This window comes from Trachurus trachurus (assembly GCF_905171665.1).
Source record: "Trachurus trachurus genome assembly, chromosome: 19".
In the NCBI taxonomy this organism is placed as follows: domain Eukaryota; kingdom Metazoa; phylum Chordata; class Actinopteri; order Carangiformes; family Carangidae; genus Trachurus; species Trachurus trachurus.
Genome location: NC_139913.1, coordinates 24,912,090 through 24,931,674, shown reverse-complemented (window position 1 = coordinate 24,931,674; position 19,585 = coordinate 24,912,090). Strand labels below are relative to the sequence as shown.

Sequence of the window (19,585 nt, the reverse complement as noted above, 5' to 3'; positions counted from 1 at the left end):
CTGCACACACAAGCAACTGTCTTGGGGGAACATGTTAGTTGCACATGAACCTGTAATCATTTTAAACAATTAATCATTAACCATTCAGGCTTTTAGTTCATTCCTGTAATGTGCAATGGAACAGAATGATTTAATTTGCCGCTCTGTTCATGCCTGTCACCCCTAGTAACCTGAGTGCTTAACAAATCACTAACAGGCTGCACAATGGACATTAATAAAAATGATGAGATGATGAAAACACAATCCAGCTCTTGTAGTTTTTTTTTTTTTTGTGTGTGTGTGTGTGTATTTCTTGGTGAAATATTGTCACAGGCTGCTCAGCCTCAAATTATTAGGTTGGATTTAGTCATTCAGTCAGTTATTTAAAAAATTATACAAATTGCTAATTTGTAATTAAACATGTTGAGACATATAGCTTCTAATGTTGTTGTTTTTTTTGCCTTTGCCTGTTACACCTCAAACATAAACATATTTTATGGTTATAAAGTTGGCCTAAAGAAATAATGAATGAAAAACGTCTTCATATTTTAGTAACAGCACATCAGTTGTGACACTGATAACAGAGACCACACATGAAACAGCACCAGTGTTCAGGAATTCAACAGTTTACTCGAAACCACATCACACCTCCAGAATGTCACTTTGCTGAATGAATGACAGTTTATCTGGCCATAGTCACACTGTATACCGCTGACAGGAAATCCCAACATCGAGATCAGGAAATGAAGTTTATTTTTTGTGTGACGTTATCTGCGATATAGTTCCTCCACATTAGTCCAAACACATCACTTTTTAAAAATAGATTTTTTGCTCTTTAGCTCAGAAGTATTCAGTCATGAGGATAGTTTTGGTTTTATTTGCCAAGGAAACATTAGTTAATCCACAAATCTGGCTGCCAATAGTTTCTCTTTTGACACAATTTTCCACTAAAGGTAAAAAATAACAAAGACCATCAATACTGACAAGGCCTGTGTGTTTTCCAGCATGAATAAGTCTAAAATGTTTGTGTCATTTTGGATGCTTTATGCAAATTAAGTTCCATTTACCTCTATGTATTGTATTAATAGGCATACAAAATAAAAACAATATACATGGCTGGATACATTGGCAAAGATAAAAGTGTGGGTGAACTAAACCTTTATCTGGGCCTACACAACAAAACAGTTCTCAGTCAATCACACAAAACAATACCTTAAATGGATGTTTATGACAAATCCCTGATAAAAAAAAAACGTGTCCTCAGAATCATTTCTACATATTTACAAACACAAATAATTATTATTTATTGTCCTGTGACAGTAGAGGCCTGCACATGATTCGGTGTCTTCCCACAGAGTCCATTATTTCATTCTTTACTCCTCATCATTGTTCAGTAGCATTAGTCTTTTCCTTTGTATGTGATGTTCGTGAAGGTAGAGGTGGCTCCTTTGTAGAGAGGGTTGTGTCCCTGTTCATCAAACACATATTAAGACACATTTAGTTTGAAATATTGCATTTCCCAAAATAATAGATACTAGAGATGATAGAAAATTAAAGTAAAAATTTCAAATAACTCAACTGCATGTCATTGCCAAAGGACACATTATCCATCTTACCTTGTATTTTAGTCACATACAGTATGACCTTGAACTGTTATGCTCTTAATCCTGTTTCTCAGTGAGCATCTTAAAACTACTGTGAATCTTTGTGGTTTCCAGCCTATGGGATTTGGGTGTGTTTTTGAGGCCACAAAGAGGCCTATTACCAGTAAAGCCTAATTAGCGTTAGCTAATTTAAACCCAGCCCTTCCGTTGGCTGCCTTTTGTTCTGCTGGGAGTAACAGCATGCCACAGAAATAATAAAAAACATCTTCAGAAAACGAGAGCAAGACACTGTGTGTGTGGCCTTATGAGTGTGTGAGTTTTAATGTGTGCAGGCATGTCTGTGTGCCAGAAAAAAATGTTTGAAAAAGAGTCCAAATGAGGATTTTCAGGCACCAAGCGCTCGCTGAAGTGGAACATTTTAAAATATTATTTGATTTCAGTCTTGAGTTGGTATTGAAGAAAACACCACAATAGACGCTATCTCAGAGTACTTTCATGCACGTGTTGCTTCGAACTACATTCACTAACCGTGTCCCACTTGGCCCGAGCACGTTCTTCCTCAAATTTGGCAAACTCCCGTCTGTCATGGATGGTGACCAGTAATTTCCAGATAAGCAGAGTGGCCAGGCCGAGGAACAAGATGGCTCCTGCCACTGACAGAAGCACCACCAAAATGTCTGGACCTTTGGGGCAGTCTGGATGGAAGAAGGACAAGATAAAGCAATGAGCTACAGAGAAGCACACAAGTAGATAAGCTAGAAGCCGGGGTCAGAGGAAGTCTGATTTCATGAAACTGTTTCCTCCCTGTCTTGTCCTTCACTCACACACATGGATGATCATTTTGCTGTTATTTACTGTTCTGCTGAATACTACTGCTTTTGTGATACAGGAGTGTAGTGCTGAAATACAGAGAATTTTAATATTGGCACCTGCCCCACTGGCAGGCGTAAGGCATTGAACAAAGTGGTATGGTTCCTTCTGTCATGATTTACAATCTGTTAAATACAAAACAACAAGGGCTGCATAACAAGGAACAGAAAGTAATACAGCTTTAAAATACCAAAGAGCAGAGAGGAGGATGGGTCCAAGTGGAAAATAGTAACCTTGCTCAGCCAGGCCACAAATCTCCCATCCCTCATTGAGGTTTGGCAAAACTCAACAGGAATCTGATTTGCACAGTTTTCAAGAAGGCTGTACAACAGATGACTGACAGTACTCTCTTTCAAAGAGGCATTAACATGAAGAACTCGCTACACAAGAGTGAAATAACACATCACTTGTTGTGTTCTCCTCAGTCACTTTTCCAGTCATTAGCTGTTCTGGAAAATCTAATTAACCAAATTAACCAGCAAATATGTCTCTGATTAAACCCAATGGGTGTAATAGGACATGCCCTGCTGAATCGTGCTTTTTTATTCATTTTATATCTGCAGCTGCTAGTTTATATAGTTGTTCACAAGTTGGAGAGTTTCACAAAGAGGGGAAGTCATCATTTCAACGCTCTCATTAGTTCACTGGTTTGTTTTGGCCTGTAGTTTCCAGGCTTAATTGATTCTCAACATATGTTTTTAGAAAAGCGTGGTTTTGTTAAAAAAAAAAAAAACATACAAGGGAGCATTAAGCCAGCTCTGTGAGGGGAAAAGAAGAAAAGTTGAGGCTACAGATCGTCTTCTGAAAACGTACTTTCTCAGTCAGCATCATTTAGGTCCACAGAACTCGTAAAAATTGTGATGATTTTAACAAGAGATTCTTTTTGTTTTCTCTGCTGGTCGTACTGGTTTGAAGTGGCTTCCAGCACTCTCTGTTTGCACGTATGTATGTGGACAGCAGCTTTGGTGAACCTATGGGGGAAACCAGGGTGAACTTTTATAGCCACATCAAAGCTTTGCTCCTCTTCCTCTCTACTTATTCTAACTGTCTTGTATTTCCTGTTTTCAACTGACCCTTTGATCCTTAGAGCTGCCACCATGTTAGCTTATACAATATCTTTTTTCTGCATCACCTGTCAAGTTCTAAATTAAAAATATGATTCTTCATCTTTGACTGGTGTAATTTTCCTCTAATCCTCCTCTCCTCTCCTCTCCTCTCCTCTCCTCTCCCCTTATAATACACCTTCATTCTACCCTTTCCTTTTAAAAACAGTTTCGGTCCCTTTCTTTTGCTTACTTAGTTTCCTCTCTTTCTCTCTCTCTCTGTCTCTCTCTCTCTCCGCTCTCCTCTGGAGGATGTGTAGCGTCAGCGGGTTCTTGAAGAAGCTGGGCAGCTTTTTATGACCCTCTTTGACACAACGGGGTGCGCTGTGTTCAAGGCAAATGTTGGTGTGCTTCTCTGCTTCCCAGTTGCGCCTAAATTAAACACACGCATTCATTAAAGGCAGACCCAGGGACAGACTTTCTCTGCGGGCACTGGTGGTCGTTAAAGGCTGTTTTATCGCCGCACACGCTTTCTGTTCGGCCACTTAACAAGCAGATGAAGGGCATGCAGCAGGGGAGTGACAACTTGAACATACGCGTCGAAAAACACACTGAATTGACAAGGTGAGGAAATGTGGTATAATGAATATACTGTAGCTTGCTGATGCAGTTGTGGTTGTAAATATTATTTTTAGTCAGTCTTCCTCATATTGACCATAGTTAGAAGTTACTGCCCTTGAAGTTTTATTGACATATGTAAAGTAAAACAATACAACAGTGAAGCATTCATTTGCTTTAACACTAAAGCTGATTGCAACTGCAGAGTTGGGTGACACACATTAGATGTAGTAATTTTATCCTTTATTAAAAATCTAAAATATGAATTGAAGCAGCTTTGAATGTGTGTTTGTGAGTGAAGTTGTTTATATGGGGTGAATCTCTCTTACCTGGCTCTTTGACGACATACAAGATGGACTTGCCACTGGCGTCTTCATAATATTGGAAACGCTCTACGCAGTCATCCTCGTCCTTGTAAGTGCAGTTCACAGCATTTGTGTCATGGAGCACTGCATTAATAAAACAAGATCAGTTTCTCAGTGTCTTTTTAATTGTTTGTGGTCTTATGAGCACCTGTACTGCAGTAATAAATGATATGAGCATATCTCACCTATTTCATCTACAAGCTCGATCTCATCCTTGCAGATTCGAGAGCAGGTGTTGTCGTCAAACAGCTTGCCCCTCTTGAAGTGCTTACACTCCACACACTCCCTTCAAGAGGAAAAACAAGAGGTCATCCCTTCATTTCAAGCAGGTTTCTGGATATATACATTCTTAGTGCAAGCTCAAATGTATGCAGACTGACTTCTTCATAGTGCAGGCGTCAGGGCAGGTGGGACACTTGTCGCACGTGGCCCCGTATGCACCGGGCTGGGTGCACTCGCAGGCCCCACACACACACTGGCCCCTGCCGCTGCACAGCAGACCCAGGCTGGACATACAGGTGTCAGTCCGTCTGGAGCAGTTGCAGTTCTCACCCTGCCAGTCTGGTGCACACTGGCAGAAGCCACAGTTACACACACCATGGCCTGGAAGGAGAGAAGGGAGAAGAATAAAAATGAAACATACAACCATAAAAAGTTTAATACAGACCTTAACATTTGCGTTAATTATGTTCACTATTAGACTTAATTGACTGACCATGGGATGTTGATGTGAATTTATAAATTCAGTTTTGAACCTTTTTGCAAATCATGATTATTTGGTAATGAACCCACCAAAATGCCTGTGTAGCTGAATCAGCCCCAAAAACATTAACATCCACATCGCACCATTTACTTCCAATTTACTTCTAATTCGTATATAGAAAAAGAGGAGTCTAATTAACAGAAAAGGAGTGGAAGACAATGTGATCAAGTGGAAGTCTATGTGAACAACAGGGTGTGTGATGTTAGCTGTTATAGGAGAGAGGAACAATTGGTTGCCATGAGTGTAAATACAATTGTTGTGCAGTGTGTTTTGTCATTTTGGAAACTCCAGTGTATCAAAAACAAAGTTGGGTGTTTCAACAATGTTTGTGTGGTCAGCTTCTCTGTGGTTTGTTAAGGGAGTAAATGACTAAAACCTTTGTCATATTCCTGCTGTATTTTCTGGTTGCAACATCATGTTTTACTGTCATTTGAGGGTTCCATGGTTACAGTCCATATTGCTCAGTGCCATGTTGTCATCAAAAACAGTGTATTTACATCTACTCAAAATGTTATAAATGTAATTTTTTCAGTGGCTTTGTAAAGTCTTGAATTCTGACCTTGAACATGGGAAAGCAGAAGTGGTAAGTCATATTCCTGCCCAGACACCTAAAACCTATTTCATTGGCTTTTATTTTTGGCTGCATGATTCAGTTCATGTGTGAGTATGTGTGCACATTTACTCCATGCATCCATATGTGTAAAATAGTGTGCATGGCAATAAAACAGTGACATTGCAGAAAAACATTGTGGCCTGCTGCTGCCAAACAATGCCCAGATAAACAATGAGACAGGAAGCTGCATGGTACGGTCTGACATGGATAAAAGAAGAGCCATGAACAAACTGTCATTACCACTTGACCACACGACCGCTGACTTTTAATTACATCATTCTGTGGGGGGGAAGAAGAATAGTCCATGCACTGAATAAGGTATTTCAAGACAACAGCAGACCATGTTCTACACACAGAACGTTTCCAGCACTCTCCCACTGGGGCCCTTTCTGCCCAAACATGGGTTTATTTTTAGCCTTATTACACCACACCAGCCAATGAGTAAGCAGAAAGGTATTTTCATGTTAATATATGGGCTTTGGGGAATAGAGCAAAACATTGCTTTGTGAGGGCAGCAGGAGGGGTGAGTGAATGATATATGAGATCTGACGATGCCATGAAAGCAGAAAGACATTCTGTATCAAAACTTTGTATTGTTCACTTAACAATGCTCAATTAAAAATATTCCCAGAGTAATCTCATTATTTGTGTCTACTATCTGTTATTACATAACAAAGAGATATTCCCTGAATAACCTGATAGAGGCCTGTAACTCCTTTTCGTCTCATGTCTTTCTCTGATAATTTAATCCCTCCATATCTATTTGGACAGTTGAATTTATACTCTCTTCTTATACTCTTTCCTGTCCCTTATAGGGCTGGTGTGAGTCAGGATGTGATTAGCTTAGCTAGCATAAAAATAGAGGTGGCAATAAATGGGAAACAGCTAAGTTACTATTTTCAAAGTTGTTGTTTTGTACGTAGATAAAACAAAGGAGAAAAATGTGTTAACAAGTCAGATTAAGAAATGTTGGCAGGTGTGTTTGTGATATTTGGACAGAGGCCAGATAGCTGTTTGCCCTTGCTTCCAGGCTTTATGCTAAGCTATTTCAGTGTTTGTGCTATACAGTACGTGGCCATGCTCTGATTCAAACATAGTCCACCGCTAACATTATAGTCACACCAGATAAACAGCCTAAATTACAGGGTCAGGCTATTGTTCATTTTGTTCATTTGATTTTAAAGATAAATTAGAGGTGGTAATGGTTTAGCCGTCAGAAAGATAGGCTACCTCCTAACATGAAAAAATCTTAGAAACTATACATCTCAGTTGTTGGTGGGATTTCTTGCAGGGATGTAATGTGTGTATAACTTCTTCAGGAGTGACAGAAAATGAACTGTTATCAGAAAAAGTGTAATGCCCACTTTACACAACTAATCCCAGACCGAAAGGTTACTCATAAGATCTCAATAACAAAGCCTTGGGCTAGCATCATGTGTGTTGACTTGATGACACACTGAGGTTTGGAGTTGAAGCTCTTAACAGTTACCAAACACAAACTCATTCCCTCTGTTTAAAAGTCTCAACCACAACAAAGAAACTCAAGAGTCCCTTCTGGCCGTCCAGAGCTACTGTCTGACTTGAAAAAGCTCTTCTTTGTGCACGAATGTTGTTGAACTCTGTGGTACAAAAGCTTTACTTGGCTGACACGAACATACAACCTGGGCTTACGTGTACACAGTGCACACATCACACTTTGTGTTTATTGTGAGAGGAGCCCATGTCCCGGACAGAGGGGAGTGTTGTTATTGTATGTAATTCTTCCCAGATGAGGTGGGTGGCAAGTCAGTGTGGTGAGGGGGATGCCAGCCCCCGGCTGAAAGGGTATTCAGATTCTCTGACACTCACACACAATCTTTATCATGGGTCAATGGGCCAGTTGAACCCCCTTCACTTTTCAGTTGTACTCATGTTTTGTCATTTGTAAAATGTGAAAATAATACAATTTAACATTTGTGAAACATTGGCTAGACTTTGTTTTTTGTTTTTTCTAAATGGGGGATGATCTCCCTCTTGTTTCCGTCCACTAACAGCTAAACTGTGGATAGCTTAGATTTATAATGGGAGGAAACAGCTAGCATGCAAAATTTGTATCTTAAATCAATTTTTATATTGGAAGAGCAAACTCCCCAAATCTGCTAAGTCTCAGTTATGTATAATTCATTGTTTTGTCCGTTCAATGTACAATTTTATACAACATGGAGGGTCTGAGTGGTCGCAACAAGAGAAAGTTCCCCAAGTTTGCTTCATAAATTCATTTACATGTCACCAGTAAAGCTGCAGCAGAGCCACAGTGGTTAAAGCAGATATCAGTGGAATGTTTTTGTTAATATAAGTCCTAAATAGTCCTATTTTCCGTCAGCAATCACTTACATGAAGTATTTCAGCCTAAACACGAGTCTCTCCGTCACTCTGCTCTGCTGTAACCCGAGGAGAAAATTTTCCTTGTGGGATACAAGTGTTATCCAATGAGGAGAGAGAACGGCATGAAGGGCTGTGTGTGCAGCCAAGGGATGCGCGTGAATGTGGTGACGTAGCACGAGGACCAATTGATGCCTGACAAGGGCGGGGGCTGCTAACTCATGGTGCGTTCAAGGAAACTCGTACTTTGTGTTTTTCCTTCCTGTGAAGTCATACCAGTTCGATCTGGTACGAGTTCACGGGTCGGAAGTTACGAGTGGCCGTTATAGGGAACTTTCACAGACAACAGGACGGTAAAAACACGAGCTACGGGTTACCTGGAACGCTACCAAGTCGTAGTTGTGACTTGAAGCTGTAACTTACGGTTTCAAAAGCCTGCCTTGAACGCAGCATTAGCCGAAACGGCCGTGCCAGTGATATCTGCTTTAATGGGCTTGTTGACTGATGGACTGCAACTTTTGACAAAAGACTGCTTTCTGACATTTCTTACACAAAAGAAAATGATCCATTTATTAAGAAAATAATGGATAAATTAAATGGATAATCACTGTCTCAGTCCTGTTCAAGTAACTTAATTTATCACAACAAATATTAAAGGGTTAGTAGCATTTTTTTTTAAAGTGGGGTTGTATGATCTACAAATAGCCCCTAAGTACTTTAATTGCAGTAGAAGACTCTCTGCACTCCTCCCGTTAGCAACGCCAGCCCATAGCCCTGCTCAGAGATTTACAACATACAGTGTTGTGAACAGACCCAAAGAAACGGCCTATTTTCACAGCCTAAAAGAGGTTTTACCTGAAAAAAAAAATACACAGTTCCATTGTTCGCTATAATATAATTTTTTCCAGCCCCTCAAAGTGCAGGAAAAACACAGTTTTTATTTGGACCTAACCAACTGCTGATCGGCGGGCGCTATCCCTGGGCGGAGGGATACGTGAGTTGGTTAGCTCCAAATAAAAACTGCGTTTTTCCTGCACTTTGAAGGATCATACAACCCCACTTAAAAAAATGCTACTATCCATTTAACCTCTATTTGGTTTTGTAAGATCTTACCTGAGCAGAGTTCGCCCTTGTAGCGCAGGCAGTTGAAGTCATCACACTCGCACAGCTTGCCCCAGACTTTGCCAAAGTCACTGCTGTGGCACACACACTGGCCACACACACAGTCCCCGCGGCCGCTGCAGATGGCAGAGTGTGGCCCTCCGGAGCCGGCGGGGCCACTGCAGCGGTCCTGCTCTGTGGGGTTGTAATCACCCTCCGCACACTCACAGTGTGGCCCCAAGCGACCGGGATGGCACTGGCAGATGCCGCACTCGTAGGTGCCGTGGCCGTGGTGACACTTGGGGCTGTCGGGCTGGGCTTTAGCCTGGCACTTGCAGTCGCACTCAAAGGTGACGGTGACGGAGAGGGAGTCCCTGAAGCCCACAGGCTTAATGATGAAGGTCTTCTTCTTCTGTTTGGGGCAACCACGAGCCCTGGCCTCCACACTGAAAGAGACCTGGGGAGGAGGAGGGGACTGGAGTTACAAACCATGGCAATGTTTGGATGTATTTGTATTCAATGCAAGTGTGCAAACACACACAGAAACATACTGAGACACACTGATCATGACTTTTTATCACCCTGGAGTAGATTACCCAACATGTAAAAGCACTTTACTTTAATGGCTCATTTGAATTTTCAGCATGACTGTACTGCACAACATGACATTACTACAGTATATCGCTGTTGGCAGATACAGTACAAAGATGTGACATGGGGAATGCTTCCATATGTATTTAGTCAAAGTAATTGTTAATTCAACATTGCATCCAAATCTGGTAAATGTCCAAAAGAGGGCAGTTACTACATCTGGTGAAACAGCCATATATGGAAAGGAGCTGAAGCAGAGAGAAAGAAATGTGTGGAGGCCAAAAAATGTCACCTGGAGTGAGGAGAGAACAAGGCAACGGGCCAAAGAGGCTGTGATAAAGAAAAAATGCAATAGAGGGACGGACAAAGAACTCTTTAAGCAAACAATTTGTTCTAACTGGAGATGACAGAAGACGTATGGAAAGACATGAAAACCAAGATGAGTTCAGAGACAGTGTCCATCCACTTCTTTCCATCATGTGAAAAAGGGGAAAAACCCACATGAAGAACATGTTGATAACAGCAAGAAGGGAAATGGAAAGATATGGCAGAGACAAGGAAAAATATTACATGGAACTAAGTAAGATGTTGTTTTTAGAATCTGGACATGATTGTGGCCCCTTGTTCCTTGATATTTTTAATCCCCAGACAGGACAGATATGAAGCAGCTGGCATGAGAGCTGTTACAACAATACATGTGTTACTATACTGGGTAAATACAGTCACCCATTCAGCCTTTTCTGTCCTTAAAATTAATTTAAGGACATTTTCTAAATCCCAGAACAACATATTTCCATAAACAGAAAACAGAACTCACTGTGTCTCCTACTTTGAGCCCAGAGCAGGACTTGAGGCCAGGGATGACCTCTGCATTCAGACAGGTGGCGTTAAAGGACAGGGACAGCTCCTCTGGGACGCCTTGGAGCTCCAGCTCCACCCTGGAACGAATTTTCTAGCAGCACCAACAAAAGAAACGAGCAAAAAAACACATACACATAGAAGGATGAGGATACAGGATTACATCTCAGTGCCAAACTCAAGACTTTTCAGTTTCAAATTGAAAATTAGGAAATTACCTTACTTACAAAACAAGTAATTTACTTCAATTTTTCTGTCATAGAAGACTTAACCTAAGTCATCACTACAAGTAAATTATAATAATTAGCCTACATTGTAATGATTATAATGATTTCCTCATTTCTATACACAGCATTTTCAGTTTCCTTCTGTAATTACATGTGTGCCAAGACAGTATACACAGTGTTTATTTGGGTGTAAAGACATGACTGTATGAACACCTGTGAAAACACCAAAATTCCAGCCAGGACTGATGATAAAATCAATTTCAGCTCCTAAGATGCTGAATATTTTCTGCATGATAATACTATATAAAACAAAAACAGTGAAACACAGCCAGGAGTCGCCTACATTTGGTCAGCTTCATGTTTCAGCAACTGTGGAATTTCTACTGAGACTCTGGCTCAACTGTACGTATGACTCAGACAGGGTGTGTGTCAACAAATACATGTCATCCCCTCAAACGCTGTCTAACCTAGGGTGTGTGTTTGAGTGTGTTACACTTACAGCATAGGCCTTCTGAATGAGCTGAATAACATTGCCTGAGTCGTTGGACAATGTTCCTACTGTGGTGCCAGGAATCAGCTCACTGTAGTTCTACAAGACAGAGAAACAGACACACACACTGAAGTTGCTGTTGTTGTGTATGTTTATCAACCTACACAGTCACAGAAATGATTAATACGTCTAATATTGTAAAATAGTCACATAAACATATATATTGAATATAAAACATGTCACAAGACAACTAATTACACAAATACATATTATTATGGTATATATAGCATAACATAAAGCATGTATTGCCAATGATAAAATAAAAGTCTGAGAATGAGATGTTTTACCACATACTGTATGTAACAGATGAGATGACGTGTTATAGCATTACACAGTAATTTACAAAATTATTAGTTTTAATAAATAAATAATTTTTCTTCATTGGCCAGTTAATGACAAGAAACAAACATGTACAAAAAAAGGAAGTTGATCGAAGAATTAAAAAATGTCACACCCTAAAAATGAAGAAGTGAGACAGTGGACAATACTGTAGTTGAACCTAAAAGTCATTTTGTGGGGAAAAAAAACTGAGTTTGTATGTTGCTCTGTATGAATAGTGCCTAACAGTGATTAATTCTGAATTCCCATTCTTCCAATGCAGGATCCAAGAACTGCAGCAAAAAAACAACAGAAAAACTGTGAGGTTTGGAGAAATGTTAGCTAAACGTTGCAGTCTGTTCAAGATGGGATGATTACACATCTTCTCAGGTTCAGTTTAAAAACATTCATTTGTGCATTCTTGCTTCGCAGTTGGTCACTGCACATTCAGTGTTTGCTGCTCTTGAATTGGACTTTAACAGAAAAAAAGGCTACACGTTAAACGTCTAAGTTCCTGACCTGGTACAGAGCAACCACAGGGTTGGTGACAGCAAAGATGAGGTTGATATTGTTCTCTGACATCTTTTCTGTGATCAGAGCAAGGGATGGGTAATCCTATAGGGACAAAGAGAGGTTAGCATTATGTCCACATAAAAACTTCTTTTGCATACGTCTACAGACCTGAATGTGTAAACTATTTCATTCTCTCTGCTTCTGTCTCTCTTCTCAGTCAGCCAGTACACTAATACTAACCATGGTGGTAGACATGCTGTACATATTGTCAGAGTTGAGGTGGCACTGCCCATCATTGGGCTGCACAATTCCTGCCAGACGACCATCCAGAGCCACATGAGTCTTTGCATCCGAGGTGAAGATCAGGAGATGGGAAGCACCAGGCCGCCAGCCAATCTGCTCCTGGTTCCATTCAAGCCACATGAAAAAGGAGGATTTTGGAGGTTTTTGAAAATGTAACTTTTCATCTTGTAGAATGTAAAACAGGATCAGAGTAACATGTGTGAGTGTGTATATGCACATGCAGCCTGGCTCTCCACCTTGCAGACAGCAGCCTGGATGATGGCATCAAAGCCTCCCTCTGGGGCATCTCGGTTCCTGGACACCATCTGCTTCTTCACTTCCTCTGTGAAGCGGCCCACCTCCTCCGTCAGAGACAGGACATGTTTGTAGCCAAACTGGGGCAGGCAGGTGGTGTTGATGCTGTCAATCAAACAGAGATCACTCAATCAGTCATTCATCAGCTGATCATCTGTTTAGCCTATAAGACATTTCTGACCTCTCTGTCAAAAGCCATCCAATTGTATGTATCTCATTATGTGGATGATTTGAGGAGGTAAACTGGTGTAGAAACAGGGAAATTTCCTGTTTCATTTAGGAAACTGTATATGGACATACTGTGGGGAGAACGAATAAAACCTCCAAAATATGTGTACACCCAATAGCTGCTGAGATATTTTGGACTAAACTGGTGAACTTACATTGCCAAACCTTGCTATGCCACTAGCATGACTACAACTACATGTAGCTAAACACTTCAAAAACAGTTAAAAACACAGTATTAAAAGTTGTTTCTCCTGATCCTCTTTTACTCCAACACTGAGCCCCTCTTTCTCACTGTTATGTTCACTGCTAGACCCAATTTCTCCACTTGTCTTATCTTTTAACCAAACATTCTTGGGGGCTGGAAATAGGCAGACTGTGTAAGGGAGAGAGTAACTGACCCCAGGGGACCTTAAACCATCAACTGCACCACAGAGTCACCCACAGGAGAGAGTGGGGGGGTCAGCAGCTTGCATTGGGACACTGTTAGATCACCAGCGGTTGATTCAGAGCAGCTGATCAAGCACTTCAGGGAGCCACTGTAATCCTTTAACAAGTGCTGTGATGCTGAGCTTCCCTCCATTTTAACTGAGCAACGCTGTGTTTAAAGGTGTCACTACAATGACATCATCTGAGTCATAATGAAGCTCCTTCCACATGCAGACATAAACAACCACTGAAATCAACACCAGTGGGAATGTATTAGGAATGTAAAAAAAAAATGCAGCCATGAAAATCTTTCCATTACAAAGAAGTCTGGATTCAGTCAAGATACATGTGTAACTACTGTACAAGGGAACAGGTTAACGCTGATCTTGATGTTCTCGTTCTCATTATGCACGTCCAGTTTTTAGAAATAGTTTGCCATTTTAGGAAATATACTTGTTTGCTTTTATTTAAAACTTGCACTAAAGTCTCTACAAATAAAAACAAATTAGCAACAGACTCAGATGGTTCTCATTTGCACTTGCATCGGATTAAATATGAGCAGACCTAAGTCATTTAGAAGGAATATAAATATATGTAAGTTCAGCAGTTCAGATCTGCACATCAAGTTCAGTATAAACTGCATTAATAATAGCAGGGAGATTTACCTGTAGCAGGGGTTCATCACAGCCTCTTTGGGGGAGATGTACATGTAAGGCGAGAGCGGTTTGTCCACAAATGCCCCAAAGCCCATGCGGAGGTTGCTGGTGGTCCGGTTCATGGCCTCAGCCAGGCCTTTACCCAGCGTCCTCAGGCGGAACAGGTCGTCATTCATGGAGTAGGAGAGGTCCATCAGGTAGTAGAGGTCCACAGGGTAGTCCTCCACCTGACGCACCTTCACTGTGAAGCGCTTCGCATCATCTGGAAACATATGAAAGAAATATTTATTTATTTACATTATTAGCTTCTTCTTCTTCTTCTTCTTCTTCTTCTTCTTCTTCTTCTTCTTCTTCTTCTTCTTCTTCTTCTTCTTCTTCTGAGGAAGTCATACTTCCCATGGCTGAAAAATCACCAAACTTTGCACAAAGGTCCAGTCCCATGCCAGATTCACTCAATTCCAAAGACATGCCCACAATAAACGTTTAAATTTAAAAACTTTAAAAATTCCTACCAAACCAACAGTAGATGCTACAGTTTTGAAACTTCACCACAATGTAGCCCAGATACTGCTGAAACTTTTGTCCACTTAAACTCATTACAAATTATGGAGTCCATCACTGTTTTTTTCAATAACTGTAAAACTTTTAAAATGTATCTCCTCCCACAATTTTTGCTCAACTGTCTCCAAACTTGCTATAGAGCATCTCCAGACTGTCCTCAACAAAACTCGTTTCTCGGATTTTTGATTTATCAAAAATTGAGCCTACAGTGCATGAAAAGGTTTGACTGTAAACAGTACTGTAAACATATACCATCAAATTCCTGATAAATACATTTTCAATCTTCATGAAAAAATTGAGCACATTTTGGAGTCATGGTTGATGAAGTTTGGCAAATATCAGAATTTTTATCTCAAAAACTGAATTTTCTAGAACATTTTGAATTCTGCTCTCATGGGAACAACTGCAGTCAATGTGAGAGTGGTATTTTAAACATCACATTTTCTCTTGTGAAGCAAAACACTTAGAGTTAAAAACAAATCACCAACATTTCCATGCTGTCTAGATAGAATTTATGTATTATCAGATTTTTGTTTAGATATTAGAATTTGTGACATTTTTAAAATCTGCCTTGACAACAGCTGCCTGGCTTGTGACTCCCTGAGTCTATGTGAGGAGACACACAGCAGGTCCCACTCCCAGTCTCCAGATAATTAGCTCAGTGAGTTAGGAGCTGCTTCTTGGTGTTGGAGGATGTGGGTTCAAGACCCAACAAGGGAGTTGGCTAAAACACCAGATGCTCTTTGTGAAACAAATGTACAAAATCTTAGAATCACAGTAGATGTTTGACAAATACATATCAGAATTTTACCTATTTTTACAGTGGTGTCAAATCTGCCTGCACGACAGTAAATGGCTTACTCAGTTTGTGAAGCCAATGTTGAACTGCCACTTGTCAATTAGCTCAGTGCGATAGACAATGGTCTTTGGTTCCAGATGTTGCGGGTTCAATCCTCAACTGATGCAAAGTGAATGTTACAAGGTCAACTGGCTTGTCTCGCTATTCTCCTGTTGGTTGCTCAGAATTTGCCAAAAAATAGGACCCGACCCATCGCTGCACAGCAACTATAAGTGTTTCTTTATTGTCTTCTTCGGCATGAAACACAAAGCCATGGTGATAAACAATGCAGATGAAACAGAGGACTCCTCTGCACTTCTGTATGTCTACAACTGCATTGCTGTTAATAATGTATTACTAAATTGAGAGGCTGACCTGGCCTGAGGGTGATCTGGAGTTTCTGGGGCTTGATCTGAGTGACGTCTTGTGTGGCTCCGGCTGCTTTGTTGCTGAGGGGCCGGTCCTCAAGAACCTGCAGTTTGCTGGTGGGAGACTCCAGCGACGCACAGCCTGCTGCCTGCAAGTTGGCCTTCAGGTCACAACGGGAAGAACTGGCAACCCCATGGCCAAAGTCCTGACAGAAAAACACAGTCATGCTTTTGGATAAAAGGTTCAAGCAGCTTATTTTTGGATTTCCCATCTGTAGTAAAGCTGTGTTGAGAAAGAATATTGGATTTGTTTGGAAAGGGATGATACAATGCAGAAACGGAAGGACAATATGTTGCTGTTGTTACACAGTCTCCTGGAATGAAGAAACACTCAGGCATCTTCAACCAACTCTGGACTTGAAGACAAATTCCAACTTATATCAAAATTAACTAGAATATTTCCTCTAAGAAATGTTGCGAGTGCCACCGGGTGTGATCTCTGTCAACATGGGAATCAAATCAACAACCTTAACAAAGGACTCACACATTGAGCAGACAGAGCTAATCAGACAGACACATGAACTCTCTGAACACTGACATGAAGGAGCTGTCAACCTGTATCTGAACATCCTCAAATATTTCAACCCATGATCCTGAATGTAAAGAAGTAGAGTACTCAGGCTGAGCATGTCGGGCTGAGAAAATGTTGCTCTTGAATGGAAGGAGGAGTCGACAGTCGACACAAATTAAACTTTGAACCAGAAAGTATGATGCAGTCACAGGATGACGGTCACCGTGGCATTAGCGCCAGGAAACTACAAGTACATGGCGTAATGGGAGGATCTGACATTTAATAGACATTATGAATGTGCTCCTTTGACCTTCACCAGAACTTATTTCATCATTCTCAACAAACCAGTGAAATAAAATCACCTGTATTCTTCTCACAGAGATTACATGGCTGGTGTGGAGGTCTGTACCACCCTGCACCAGCAGAAAGCTCATTGCCTACATGAAATGAAGTGGAACAGAAACCCACCTCCTGCAGGCACCACGCACAGCTCGGGTGCACAGCCAGACACTGCTTGCATGTGCTGGCTCCTCTGGAAGTGCAGACATTTGAAGCTGGAACCAAAAGAGAAACACATTTTTCCAAAACCAAAGTGATCTTATTCATTTCCAATTGCTAATTCTCTTGTAACTGTGTTTACTTACAGTATTTTAACGAAATAGAAAGAAGAATGAAATCCAGTTTTCAGTGGATATATGGTTGTGCAATGTAACATTTACTTGAGCACTATACTAAATACTTCTACTCTTATTATATTTCAGAGGGAAATACTGTGCGTTTTACTTATACAATGATTTTTCAAATTAAGAACCCAAAGAAAAAATTAGTAACAAAATAAAAATGTCCAACATTTCTGTAAAAGCTATTTGTTTCTTCTATTGCTTCTGCCACATCAGTCATCTAAAGAACTTCATCAAATTTAAGGTGGGGCCCAATCTACTGTATAGATTGATAATCACTGAGCTACCTGACTGTACATATGAAGTAGTTACAACTAGCTCCATCTAGGCCAGCAACAGTGAGTACTCTATCTAACAGAGGAAAGTTTCAAATGCAAGACATTTCCTTGTAATGAAGTTCTTTTTTCTTTCTATTTTTTTTTTTTTTTTTTTACATTGTGCATTTTCTCACTGTGCCAATTTTCCAAATTTCCCTTTTTAGACAACTATTGAAAACAAGCAAAGCAGCTTCATCTGGACCTGTGTACTAGATCATGCACTTTGAAAACATCATTATTAAAGTATTTGCAGGGTTGAAAAATTGCCTACAAACCGCAAAAGAATGCATTGTGTGTCTTATTATGAAAAGCCAGCTACACAGGAGCAAAAAGCATGGAAACAGTAGAGCAATTACAACTTACCACAAACTTGTGCTATCCCAGTAATGATCAGAGCACACATCCATAGTAGCCGCTGCGCCGGGAGAGCTCCCATCCTGGTGCAGGCTCTGGAAGCAAAGAGCCTGCCAACGGGCTCCAGGGCGAGTACAAGCGGGACAAAACAAGAAGAAAAAAAAAAACTTAAATCTGCAATCGACACAACTCCAAATAGAGTCAAATGTTTTAGACCCACCTCCCCAACTCCACATCCATACCTCTAATTACCATACTATGAAATACAGTGGGCGGAGTGAATGCAGCATGCCAGCATCTGATCTGCGTCTTAGGGCGCACTCACACTAGGGCCAGTTGATCCGTACCGTGCTGAAGCCCGAATGCCCCCCCTCCCCTGTCCCCCGCTGGCCCGCACTCACACTGCCTCGAACCCAAGCATGCTCAAGCACGGTTGCCTCCGACACATACGTCATCACGTTGACATACCAACACGGCGGATGCGCTCTGACTGCACAAAGAACGGCGCGTTGACCGGTTGTCATGGTTATCTTGAAGTTTAATCAAAGCGACGTTAACTAGCAATGTTTACGGCGCGACGTAATCGTTAAGTGACTGTTGTTTACATGCGGTTGCAGACACGTGGTGGAGAACGAGCCCGCAGCGTATTATGTGTGCGCATTCCTGGCCAAGCGTACCGTGCCCAAGCACACCTCTCCCAACCGTGCCGGGCCAGGGAAGTGTACCGTGCTCAGGCACGGAACGCTTGCACTCACACCAGCAATAGAATCCGGACTTTAGGGGGCAAACGTGCTTGGGCACGGTACGATTGCCTAGTGTGAGTGCGCCCTTATTCTGGGGGGTTTGCAGGTCTTGGGCATCAGACGTGAAATGACTGTGCAGCGCTGCTGTTTGGCCTGCTGCGTGTCAAAAAGTTTGTACTGCATAAATCATTGGATATAGTAGCCTATCTGTGGATAATATTTGCACGCCATAGAAACAGACACATTTTATTCAAGTTTATTTTTTATTTTTAATTAATTAAAAAAAAGGCTAGCCTACTCATGCACTGAAAACTTGCAGGTTATTGTAATGACTGAATTCAAAGGCCCGACTTTCAGTAAACAGTACTAAATTAAGAGTTCACTGTTATCAAGTTTCTATTAGTTTTGTTTGAATATACACTGCCCACTAATGGACATAATCTGTAAGGACAGGTGTCACCAACACAGCTGCACTCCTGTGGTAGGTGGTAGGTCTAGTGTAGCTGCTGAGTGCACGTGGGCAAATGCGTTTTAATTACTGAAATGAGAGTTACAATAAAAAATGAAACTTGGCCTGAAAATTGTCAAATATTTAACATTTCTATGGATTTGTCATAGTTCGCCCATGTCCTTCTGAATTCCTCCAGTTATGAGAATAAAAGTTGCTGCTGGCCTGTAGCCTACATGATAATAGCCAAAAATAATAATAATATTAGGATATTTAAACCAATCGGAATGCAGCTATAGACCAAAAGTCCACCTGTGGCTAAAAACTAGGCCTACAAAGTGCTGCAAATCATCCAATAAGAACGCAGGTAAAAATCAACCAATCAAATCAATCATAATGCAGATACAATCAGACTGACCAGCTA

General features: G+C 40.9%; 1 protein-coding gene across 1 annotated transcript; it reads right to left on the bottom strand.

Moving 5' to 3' along the window:
- Positions 1–877: 877 nt before the first annotated feature.
- On the bottom strand, positions 878–18,052 carry LOC311002563 (integrin beta-3-like; the record flags this gene model as incomplete). Its single annotated transcript, XM_083993963.1, has 15 exons — positions 878–1,447; positions 2,112–2,278; positions 4,444–4,563; positions 4,665–4,765; positions 4,860–5,082; positions 9,330–9,774; positions 10,726–10,860; positions 11,493–11,582; positions 12,381–12,476; positions 12,615–12,776; positions 12,914–13,076; positions 14,291–14,543; positions 16,056–16,254; positions 17,088–17,173; positions 17,980–18,052. 15 exons carry the CDS (start codon positions 18,050–18,052, stop codon positions 1,379–1,381), a joined length of 2,382 nt encoding a protein of 793 aa, XP_083850089.1. The 3' UTR covers positions 878–1,378.
- Positions 18,053–19,585: the final 1,533 nt, after the last annotated feature.